Genomic DNA, 12,035 nt, shown 5'->3' with positions numbered 1-12,035 from the left:
AGAATAGTAACAAAAGAGATGTTTAGTAGTAGTCTTTATTAAACACTATTAGCTTGGGCTGTGGCTTTAGAAAAGCCATTGGATTTATTTTACTTATTATCAGATTGCTTTGTTAGCTAGTTACATGCCACATGTCACACACATTATGTTTTTAATTTTTAAAAATTATGAAAGTAATTCATGTTTGGAGAGAGGATATCAAAATACGCACTTAGCTAGAGTAAAAAATGCGTGTCTTTTTATCTGTCCCATCCTTTCCTCCTTTCCACCCTCTTCTCTCCAAATAGAAGTTTTATTTGTGTTCTCCTAGACTTTTTTCTGTGCATTCACAGACATATATGGGCTTTTATTTTTTTAAACATAAATTTGAATATATTGTGAATATTGTTCTGTGATTTATTTTTACCCTTAAAATATATGTATTCTGGAAACCTTTCCATTTTGCTTCATATGTATTTTAGGTTGTGTTGTACTAGTCTGTGGTAGGGATTACCATAATTGGTTTGATCTGTCCCTAAGGATGGATGTTTAGGTTGTGTCCATATTCTTGTTTAAGTCATCTGTAATCTAGAGGTTTCTTTATAAGTGTGAAGGCTATATTTGTAGAAGTAGAATTTTTGGCTCAAAGGGAATGTGTGCTTTAAGTGTTGATATATACTATTAAATTGCAACCCCAACAGGTGTTTCAAGCTATGCTCTACTATTATTGTATAGATGTTTCTATTCCTACACTTTCACTAGCATCAAATATCATTGATCTTTAAAAATTTTATTTATCTTTTTCTGGGGGAGTTGGGGGTGGGGATGGTATCTCATTGCTATAATTTGCATTGAACTGATTACCAGTGAAACTGAGCTTTTAAAATGTGTTTAATGGCCTTTTATTTTTCTGTGGATTACCTGATTATAGCCTTTGCCTGTTTTTCTGTTGGATTTCTGTTCTTACTCATTGATTTGTGGGTGCTCTTTCAGCCAAGCTTGAAACTTTGCCAAGAGCCATTTTAAATCACTACTCCTTCTTGACTGTGGCCTCTGAATATCCATTTAATTAGGAAGGCCCACCCACTTAGCTTCCTAATTATTTTTTCTCATGTTTCTTTCTAACCTTACCACCACTGCCCCTTGTGCAGGCTTTCCTCTTGCCTGAACTGTTCAGCTAGCCTTATAACTGCCTCTAACCTTCATCCTTCCACACAACTGCCAGAAATATCTGATATAGGAGCCTTAACCACATCATTCACTTGCTTAAAACTCTTGAAGTTCCCAGTTGCACTCAGGATGAAGTGCAAGTTTGTTAATATGGCCTTTAAGGTGCTGTATGATCTGGATTATGGCTGCCACTCCTTGCTTTGTATTTTATGTTCTAAATTGTTTCTGATAGCCTGTTGATACCATGATCCTTTTTTGAGCTGGTTGTCTCTGGTTAACGCTAAGTTTCTAGTTAGGCATTAAATCCTCCAATGTATCTTCCCTAATTCCCCCTTTCTATTCTTACGCTTCTTTAGCACCTTGCGCATATCTCAATCTTTATAGGAATTGGATTATATTATTATTTTCATTGTCTCTTCCTAGACTATGAGTTCCTTTTGAACAGTTAATGTCTTTGTATTCTCGGTGTCTATCATAGGTCTTGGAACATACTTGTTTGTTAAATGAAGAAAGGTTGGAGAATACAGAAAGATGAATGCATATAGAGGGAGAAAATGGGTTTTGTTTTGGACATGTCAGGGTGCCTCTCGGAAATTTGAGGAGGGATGACTACTAGCAGACTGTTGGAAGTAAAGTGTTCAGAACTTAAAAACAAGGTTTGGCTTGGGTATGTGGATATGGCAGTTTTTAGTTTAAATGGTAACGATGGAAGCCTTGAGAATGAAAAAGCTAGTCTAGAGAGAATACCTAGAAGGAGAAGAGGAGAGTATCAAGGCTAGAACCTTGAGAAATACCCACTCACCTTTATGATGTATAAGTAGCTATATCAGGTACTTAATAAAGGTCGGTTGAGAGGAAAGCTGATTCTTGACTATTTGGTGGATAGGAAGTTTATTGGTTACATTAGCAAGAACTAACGACCAGGTGAAAAGTGTTCTCAGGTAGAGTTAAATTTGTAGTTTTGGGGGCAGAATATCGATAAGAGTTCATTCCTGATAGCCTCAGTTTACTCTGTGAAATAGGCAACTGACAAAGGCTGGAGGGAACTATTCATACATAGATTGAATGTCTACTGTGTTCCAGCACTGGGGTAGAGAACTTACTCTCTGGTTGAGAAGAAAGTTAACAAAATAATAAACATATAATGAGGATACATAAAATTTGTCTTAAAATGAATGGTAAATGGAACAACAGCTGTAGGAGATGGGAAAAAGATTGGCCTAGGGACACATGACAATATTTTGGAGGATTCAGCTAAGGATGAACACTAAATAAATGGTACTACATATAATAAACATGTGGGACTTTTCTCCAGCAGCGTTCAGCAACTAAGTATAAATAGGTAAAGTGGATGGTGATCTTTTTTTTTTTAAGATTTTATTTATTTATTTATTTATTTATTTAGAGCACAAGCGGGGCGGGGGGAGGGACAGAGGGAGAGAGACCATCTCAAGCAGACTCCATCCTCAGTGTGGAGCCTGATGCGGGGCTTCATCTTGTGACCCTGAGATCACAACCTAAGCCAAAATCAAGAGTCAGACACTTAACCGACTGAACCACCCAGGCATCCCATGGTGATCTTGAATTAAGGTTTGGAGATAATAAAATGACAGCGGGATAAGTCGATTTTGGGTGACATGATGCTCTGTAACCTGGATGTGAAAGAATTTTATAGAATGTTAGAGTATTTGGTCCCCTTCACTTTTTTATCTCTATCGGTGGTTCTCAACTGGGAAGGGGGGCGATTTGCCCCGCACGAGACATTTGGCAATATATGGGGACATTTTTGCTCATCACAACTGTGTGTGTGTGTGGGGGGGTGCTACTTAAATCTAGTGGGTAGAGACCAGGGACACTGCTAAATATCCTACAGTGCACAGAACAGCCCCCACCACAGAATATTCTGACTCCAAATGGCAATAGTGCCAACGTTGAGAAACTCTGATCTGTATTAATTCCTTGGTGATCTCATCTAATTCGTGGCTTTAAATACAGTTGATATGCAGATGACTTTCAAATCGGTACTTCCAATTCAGACTTTTTGTTCCCAACTCAGACTTGAATATCCACTCAACATCCCCACTTGGATGTCCAATAGACATCTCAGACTTCTGCCTGCAGCCTTTCCCATCTCGAGGAGTGGTAACTGTTATTCCAATTGCTCAGGCCAAAAACCTTGGTGATTATTTCTTTCACACACTACATCCAGTCCATAAGGAAATCCTATGGGCGTTACCTTCAAAATACATTCAAAATCCAGCTACTTCTTGACATCTCTCTTGCTATCAGCTGGTACAAGTTGCTTTTATCTCTCACCTAGATTACTTCAGTAGCCTCCTCATTGACCTCTTTATTTATAACCTTACAGTTTGTAGTCAACACAGTAACCAGAATATTCCTTTTAAAACATAAATGAGATTATATCACTTCTCTGCTCAAAATTGTCCAGGGGCTCACCATTTTACTCAGAGTAAAACTCAGAGTCCTTATAGTGGCCTCCATGGCTCTCCATACGACCCCTCATTGTCTCTCTAACCTTGTTTCCTACTGCTCTCTCACTTGCATACTAAATTGTAGCCACACTCACTTCCTTGTTCTTCGAACATGTGGACACATCTGCTTTAGGGCCTTGGCCCTGGCTATTCTCTCTGCCTGGAATACTCTTCCTGTAGGTAACTGCGTGGTTAATAATCACCTTTAGGGTTCTGTTCACATGTCACCTTCCATATGAGGCTTGTTCTCATTACCCTATTTAAAGTATTTCTTTTTGGGGCGCCTGGGTGGCTCAGTCAGTTAAGCACCTGCCATCGGCTAGGTCATGATCCCAGAGTCCTGGAATCGAGCCCCATATTGGGCTCCCTGCCGAGCAGGGAGTCTGCTTCTCCCTTTCTCTGTCCTCCCCCCGCCACTCGTGCACTACCCCTCACCTCTCTCTCTCTCTCTCTTTCTCTCAGATAAGTAAAATCTTAAAAAAAATAAAGTGTTTCTTTTTAAGATTTATTTATTATTATTTTCAAAGATTTTATTAGAGAGAGAGAGAGAGAGCTCCTGCGCATGCATGTGCCAGGGGGTGGGGTGCCCATCACAGGGCTCAGTCTCAGGACCTAAGCTGAAACCAAGAGTTGGTCCCGCTTAACCGACTGCACCATCCAGGCTCCTCACCCTATTTCAAGTTTTGCACAACCCCTCCCTTACATTTTTCTCTGGATTGCCCTTGCTCTGCTTTACTTTCTTTTTTTGCATAGCACTTATCATTTTTTTTTTTTTTTAAGATTTTATTTATTTATTTGACAGAGAGAGACACAGTGAGAGCAGGATCACAAGCAGGGGGAGAGGGAGAGGGAGAAACAGGCTTCCCGCGGAGCAGGGAGCCTGATGCAGGGCTCGATCCCAGGACCCTGGGATCATGACCTGAGCCGAAGGCAGACGCTTAACGACTGAGCCACCCAGGCGCCCCAGCACTTACCATTTTTGACATAGAATATATTTTGCTTATGTTATGGTGTTTCTCATCTTTCTCTTTACTAAGCATGTGAATACCACAAGGGGGGGATTTTTGTCTGTTTTGCTACTTAATGTATATCAGGAGCCTTCAGTAGTGTCTGACATTAGTAGGCACTTCGTAAATATTTGTGAATAAATAAATGAAGCTTAAAGGACTAGAATTTTTGATGAGGTCAAAGAAGTAGTTGATTAAAAGTAAGGAAGTAGAAGTTAAGGATAGGAGTCTGTGGTCAGGAGTAGACTCTGGGAATACAGCCATAAACAAAGCAGTGAAAGAGCTCCTGTCCTTATGGAGCTTGCCTTCTGGCTGGGGAGATGCATAATAAACCATGCAAAATAAATAAAGTCTATATTATGTTTGATGGTTGTAACTGCTAAGGAAAAGGGAGAGTGACATTTTAGATAGGTTGGCCAGGAAGGTCTTGCTGAGAAGATGCCATTGGAGTGAAGATCTGAAGAAAGGGAGAGAAGGAACCATGAGGTTACAAGGGTAAGAATATTGCAAGCGGAGGGGTAATGCAGATAATGCTCACACTTGGCCTCAGAGTCTGTGGGATATGAAAAGAAATAGCCTTTAAGGAGAAGCATATTGTAGGTAGGTAGGCAAGGAGAGGGGTTAAAAGAGCGTTCTTTACTCACATATATATATATATATATATTTTTTTTTTTTTAAGTAAGCTCTCCACCCAACGTTGGGCTTGAACTCAGTACCCCAAGATCAGGAGTTGCATGCTTTACCGACTGAGCCAGCCAGGCGCCCCTACACATTATATCTTTGTGTTTAGGAAGTCATTCAAGAACTGATGATGACATACAAAACATTCTTTAAAAACATTTTTAAAAGCTACTTTATATCATTACCTTTTGTGGACAGCAGAGGGAACCATTTTGCCAATTATCTAAATCTGGAGGTAGCTTGTTTTGAGATAAAACCCTTTCATTTATTTATGAAAAAGGAGCAGTTCCTTTGGTTTTTTAAAAATCAATATATTTGTTTTCTTCCAGAGCTCTGTTAATATATGTTTGTATGGCTATACTGATGTAAGTAACTTTGGTAGAGTTTTCATGAAATTTAGAAGAATTAATAAACAGTATGAAAATCTTAGAGAATAAATTGCATTTTGTCCATAATCATTGTCTGTTTTTTTTTTTACTTGTCAGCTAATAGTGTTATTGATGACATACTGTTACATTTGGGTTATCTTTTTAGATTAGAGTTTGAATCTTAAAATTTTTTTTTAAAGATTTTATTTATTTATTTGAGAAAGAGAGAATGAGAGAGCACTTGAGAGGGGGGAGGGTCAGAGGGAGAAGCAGGCTCCCCGCTGAGCAGGGAGCCTGATGCGGGACTCGATCCCGGGACTCCAAGATCATGACCTGAGCCGAAGGCAGTCGCTTAACCAATTGAGCCACCCAGGCGCCCATGAATCTTAAAATTTTCTTTCCTGCTCATTCCTGTCTTAATTCTATTTTGTAGCAGAAAATGTGTCTTGCCATTTGAATTTAGTTTGCTTTGCTACAGAAAGTCTTATTCTTATTTGGTTATATGATAGTGTAAGGTCCTAGGAACCTTATGTGTGCCTTGAATATTTCCTCCATTCTGTGAATGTGCAGCACAAGTTTATCAACTGCCAAAGTTTTCTTTTGTCAAATCCTCCTCCCTTTTCTCCTGCCATATGTAGTAACAATTAGTTGACCTTTAGCCCCTTCATGAAGTGGCAGTAAGTCTGCTTCTTACCAGCTACTTGTTTATCAAATAACTGTGATCTTTGATCAAGCTAACTTTTGCCCTGCTGACTTTTGGGTGGTTTTTAAGAACCAAATTAAGATTATGTAATTAAAAGGACTTTGAAGACTAATAATTAAGGAACTTTAAGACTTCAAGGGTATAAAGGATATCACTGGAAAAGTAAGGACAGTGAGATGGGTTTAAAGGGGGCATTTTAAAAAAGGAATCAACCCACCAGTATGTTTTTAGATTGTATCTTGGTGAAAGAATTAGTTGAAAGCTTGTTTACTGTTCTTCAGGTGATTACTTGGTTAATTCGTTTTGGTTTTTTTTTTTAAAAAGATCTTGCTGTTGAGTACTCTGCTGGAAATAACAATATGAATAAGATATATCTGCTTTTGAGAATCCCTGAGCCTCAGAGGAGTAAACACATTTCAAGAGTACTTTTGCAGTTGAAGGCAAGAGCACCTCCTTTGAGGGGGTGTAGGAGTGGGCGGGAGTTGGCCGGGGAAGCCTTAAAGAGACCAGGAGAGTTGGGCTTTGAAGTGGATCAGTTGGAGTTGTCCGAGCAGGTGAATGTGGTAGGATGTTCCAAGGAGTTGTCAGCCTACGTTTAAAATCTAGCTCTGATACTTCTGGTATATTCTTAGGCAATTGTGCATCAGTTTTATCATCTATAAAATGGGGATAATAATTGCATTGACTTTATAGAGTTGTGAGAATTAAATATATGGAAAACATTTAGAACAGTGCCTGGCTTATACTAAATGATTGAAGGTTAACTTTTAATGTTGTTATCCTAGGAATCTAAGGGATAGAATTGGCAGGTCTTGGTCTTTGAATGTGAGTGTTGCGGGAAAAGAATGTGTCTAGCGCAGTGGTTCTCAGCCTTGGATGCACATTAGGATCACCTGGGGAATTAAAATGTGCTGATGCCTGGGCCCCACCCCAGACCAGTTAAATCAATATCCTGGGGGTGTGGCCCCAAGTAATTTTGATGTTTAGTTGGGCTGATAACCCCTGGTCTAGGACTATTTCCAGGCTTCTGGCTTGGATGACTGGGCTGATGATGGTGCTATTTACTAGGATAAAAAGCAAATTGAAAGAAAAGGTGTTGCTTTTAACATAGCACTTAGGCTTTTAAGAATCCTGTTAGCATTTGCATGCTTTAGATGTTTATAACTAAAGGATGCTTTTTTAATATTGGTTTCTGGATTGGATATCATAAATGACCCCAGACTATATGACTTTCATGTTCTTGTGTCTGCATTTTATACTTGGAGGTGGTTTCTTTTTTTGTTTTTTTTAGATAATATATGCTGCTGTTCGTTCTCTTTGGACTTACCAGCTTTCAACATACCCTATAATTTATACATTTATTAGGTTTGTTTGATTCCCTCTTTTAAACTTTCTTGTTGATTGCTTCTCTCTTTTTCCCTTACCCGCACCCAACCACTACTACCACCCACCACTAGAAGGTAAGCTCCACCAGAGCCGGGATCTTTGTTATTTTTTGTTCACTAATTAATCCTAAATTTCTGGTACATACCATATAACACCTATTTCTTAGATGAATGAATGAATTACTATCAGTCTGGTTTTATTTCCGTCCAGGTTCTTGGCTCTGCTCCAGAGTAAGTGAGATGTAGAGCAGAGTTTCAGAGAGACTTCTGAGAACTGTTTTCTTCCTGTATTTAATTGATAAACATGGAGTTTAATTTTTGGTTGCTAAAAGTTGTGAGATACAGTTGAACAAATGCTTCTTATTACATCTTAACAAAAAACTTTTTTTTAAAATGTTTTGGTAGGAACCACCAAAGCCACCTCTAAATAATTTTAAAGTGGGAATGAAACTTGAAGCTATAGACAAAAAGAACCCTTATCTGATCTGCCCTGCAACTATTGGAGATGTTAGAGGAGATGAAGTTTATATCACATTTGATGGCTGGAGTGGAGCTTTTGATTACTGGTGCAAGTACGATTGTCGAGATATTTTCCCAGTTGGGTGGTGTCGCCTGACAGGAGATGTATTACAACCACCTGGAACTCATGGTAAGATAATAAGTAACTACATGTTCTTTTATTTTATTAAAGTTAGATCTAACTGCTATTGGCATTGAGGTTAGGACTTCTTGCTCAGCTGGAACAGCAGACAGAACAGGGAGGGCACTGCCTAGGCTAGAGAACTGAAGGTAGAAGACGGCAATGATTAGAATTTTTGAGGGCCAACTCAGCATCATAATCTGAATTGACAGTCCACATTGGAGAATATGGGCAAGCTACAAGTCACACTTGGACCATTGAAGTCTTGTTACTGAAAGCATTTTGGGGTGCTTAGCTATCTTTATAGTTGATATTCAATGTAAAATTATACATAGTATTCCATTGTTTATATCTCAAAGGTAGTTTTTAAATGGTAAGGTGTAACAACTGTTATGTATGTGTTTTGCACAATTTTGGTCAGTTTTTTCAAGTTAATTTGATAGTTTATTTATAGTCTTAAGTAAAATCTACCCATCAGTGAAAATTTTACTTTATTTTTTAAAAAGATTTATTTATTTGAGAGAGAACGTGCGCATGAGTTGGGGAAGGGGCTGAGGGAGAGAATCTCAAGCAGATTCCCCGCTGAGCTCTGAGCCCAACATGGGACTCGATTTCATAACCCTGAGATCATGACCTGAGCTGAAGTCAAGAGTTGGACATTCAACCGACAGCCACCCAGGCGCCCATGTCAGTGAAAATTTTAGACTATGGAAACCATTACAGATTAACATGTTATTATAGTCAGGTGTTTATCAGTTGTAATGCTGTGCTTCCTAAAGTTGAATTCTATGATCATCTAGATATTTTCTTTCAGAAAAAAATCATCAAAATATTGAGGTTCCTTAGGTGTCTTCCAAGAGCTTAGACATGCCTAACCTGGTCTTCTGTGATGGAATAACTGCTGAAATTTAAGTGGGATCTAAGCATAGAACCTAATCATTGGCTTAAGTTAAATATAAACTTATTAGTAGAATCAAATGTAAACATACTTAAAATTTATCCAACTAAAATTTATTTATACCAGAAAAAAAGATGAATGTAGAAAATGTGTAAGTAATGTGTGTAAGATGAGAGCAGTGGCTAGATAAAAGCATACAGCCATATTCTTGTAACTGCTTTCTTTTTTGATTTGGGACTTTAACACATTCCATTATATTACAATACTACATACCGTGATGTCCTTTTTATTAGGGACGTATTTTACCAGTTGCCTGCTGCCATAATTCTAGCAAGTAGATAATAATGGCTGATTTTTGTAAAATTTAATATGCTCCAGATCTATGTGTGTATGATACTAAGGCAGTCTCTGCCCTCAAGGAGTTAGAGGGATAAATGGAAGAATAGACTTAAAAAAAAATATGTATATATACAGAATCAGCAGTGCAAAAATAGAGACGTGTGCTAGATACGAAAGTGGCCCAAAGACATCCAGTTTGTTTAGGCTGGAGGGAAAATCAGTTGGGTAAAGGAATGCTTAACAGAAAGACACATGATGTATTAAGAGAGAAGGAGTTTGCCAGGCAGAATAGAGATAAAGGTAGGGTGGACACTTCACAAAGGTATAAAATCGCACAGTTTACCCTGAAAACGAGGTAGTTCAGTTTGGAACATGATGACTTTGGAATGCATGACCAAGAATGCTGTTGTTTTATACTATCTGGTATCCCTTTTTTTCTTAGTAACACAATTCAGCTGCCTACCATGAAGGCTATATTTACAGCCTCCCTTAGCAGTTATATATGGCCATGAGACTAAGTCCTGGTCAACGGGATAAAAGTAGAGCTAGTATGTTCTACTTATAGGAAGTATATTAGAGATGAATGTACCCTTCTGTCTTCCTTCTTCCTGCTTCTGTCCTGATGCTAGTTATGTGCTTGTTTTGGGTGGAGTTCCATCTTGAACAATGAAATGGGGACCATATTCTAGGTATAGTGGAGTGAAAAGCAGAAATAAGCCAAAATCCCTGAGAATTTTGTGGAGCAGAATTTTCATACTGGCCTGTTCCAGACTGTTATTTGAGAGAAATAAACTTCTATGTTATATAAACCATTATTCTTTTAGGTTTTTCTCTTACTGTTAGCTGAATTTAATCCTAACTAATTCAGGGTAACTTTAAGATACCAGGTGAACATGTCCATTGGATAGCTGCACATGCAGGTATGGAGCCCAAAAGAGATAGGTCTTAGTTGACAAAGCAGGTTTGAGAGCCATCATGCTCATTCAAATAAATATTCTGTGTGTCAGGTAGGATTATAGGTGCTGTCTGGGGGAGGGGTGGATGGTAGGCAGCTTACACATCCAACTGATAGCAGTAAGTGGGGGAAGTTTTGGGTGTGGCTTTAATTTTGCATGTGTAACAGGTAGAAGTAGAAAAGGACCAAGGACAGAACCTTGTGGGTGAATATTTAAAACAATTCTCACACTTGAATCATCTGGGGGGGAGGGGGGACTTTTTCAAAAGCTGATGCCCTGGAACTCATACCCAGGGGTTCTGAATCAGTAGATCTGGAGTGGGGCTCTGGTGTTTCCATTGCACATGGTTTGAAGCCCAGACTTTGAGAAACACAAAAATAAGGGATGAGTAGAAGATAGAAATCAAGAGAAAAAGTATACGTAAATGTAGGAGAGTTACTAGGTTGGTTTCCCTAACAACAGGAGATGAAAGATAGTACAGCATAAACGTTGAGAGGAGAGCTCATTAGTGGTCTTAAGTAAAAGCATGGTTACTAGACTACTTTGAAAAGCCAGATTTAGAGAGCTGAATAAATAGATGCAGAGCATTTTTTTAAAAATGTGGTTTCATGGATACTTTCTGAGATCCACCTCCTCTGTCCTTTACCCCACTAGACATTTCACAAGTTAAAGTGAAATTTAGAAACCTTACTTCAATTTATATCCCTTTAGCCTCCATCATTCATAATATTTTCTTAAATATTTACATTCATTGAGAATGAATTAGTGTTAAAATTTTTGTTCAACTGTTAAACATAATTAGAAAATTCAGAAGTATTTACCCACATTTTGCCATTTCAGTTCTTTCTTCCTGATTTTCAGATTCCTTTTATCATCATTTCCTCTCTGTTTTAGAGAACTTCTTTTAGTCATTCTTTTAGGGTAGGTCATCTGGCAACAAATTCTTAGTTTTCCATCATCCAAGAATGTTTTTATTTTCCCTTCATTCTTGAAGGATAGTTGCTGGATATAGAATTCAGTGTTGACAGTTCTTTTCTTTAAGCACTTGTAAAATGTAGTGTAACTTCCTTCTGGCTTCCAGGGTTTCTTTTGAGAAGTTTGGTGTTACTCAAATTGTTTTTCCCCTGTAGGTTCCATTATGATTATAAGTTTGTTTTTGCTTGTAGTTCTTCTAGTGTTTACTTTATGCTTTATCTGTTTTGTGGGTACGTTATCAGGTGTGTACAAATTTTGAACTACTATAGTGTCCTGGTTGGTTGAACCTTCTGTAGTAACCCTCATTATGGTGACTTTTTTTTTTTAACCTTAAAATCTGCTTTATTTTATATTTGCTATTAGCTATATATAGCTATACCAGCTTTTGTTTGGTTGGTGTTCTTGGCCTCTCTGTTTCTAATGTTCAACATTTACCTAGTCT

General features: G+C 38.2%; 1 protein-coding gene across 4 annotated transcripts in view; it reads left to right on the top strand.

Moving 5' to 3' along the window:
• SCML2 (Scm polycomb group protein like 2) overlaps positions 1-12,035 on the top strand; it is a 95,397-nt gene that overhangs the window by 36,548 nt on the left and 46,814 nt on the right. For all 4 annotated transcript variants that reach the window (XM_064573833.1, XM_045875468.3, XM_045875461.3 and 1 more), the window contains exon 7: positions 8,191-8,434. In XM_064573833.1, coding sequence (XP_064429903.1) covers positions 8,191-8,434 — 244 coding nt within the window. The remainder of the gene's footprint in view (positions 1-8,190; positions 8,435-12,035) is intronic.

Source organism: Mirounga angustirostris, unplaced genomic scaffold, assembly GCF_029215605.1.
Source record: "Mirounga angustirostris isolate CCGP_5_RB_7025 unplaced genomic scaffold, mMirAng1.0.hap1 SCAF_11, whole genome shotgun sequence".
Taxonomy (NCBI): Eukaryota; Metazoa; Chordata; class Mammalia; order Carnivora; family Phocidae; genus Mirounga; species Mirounga angustirostris.
This window is presented reverse-complemented; position numbering and strand designations above follow the sequence as displayed.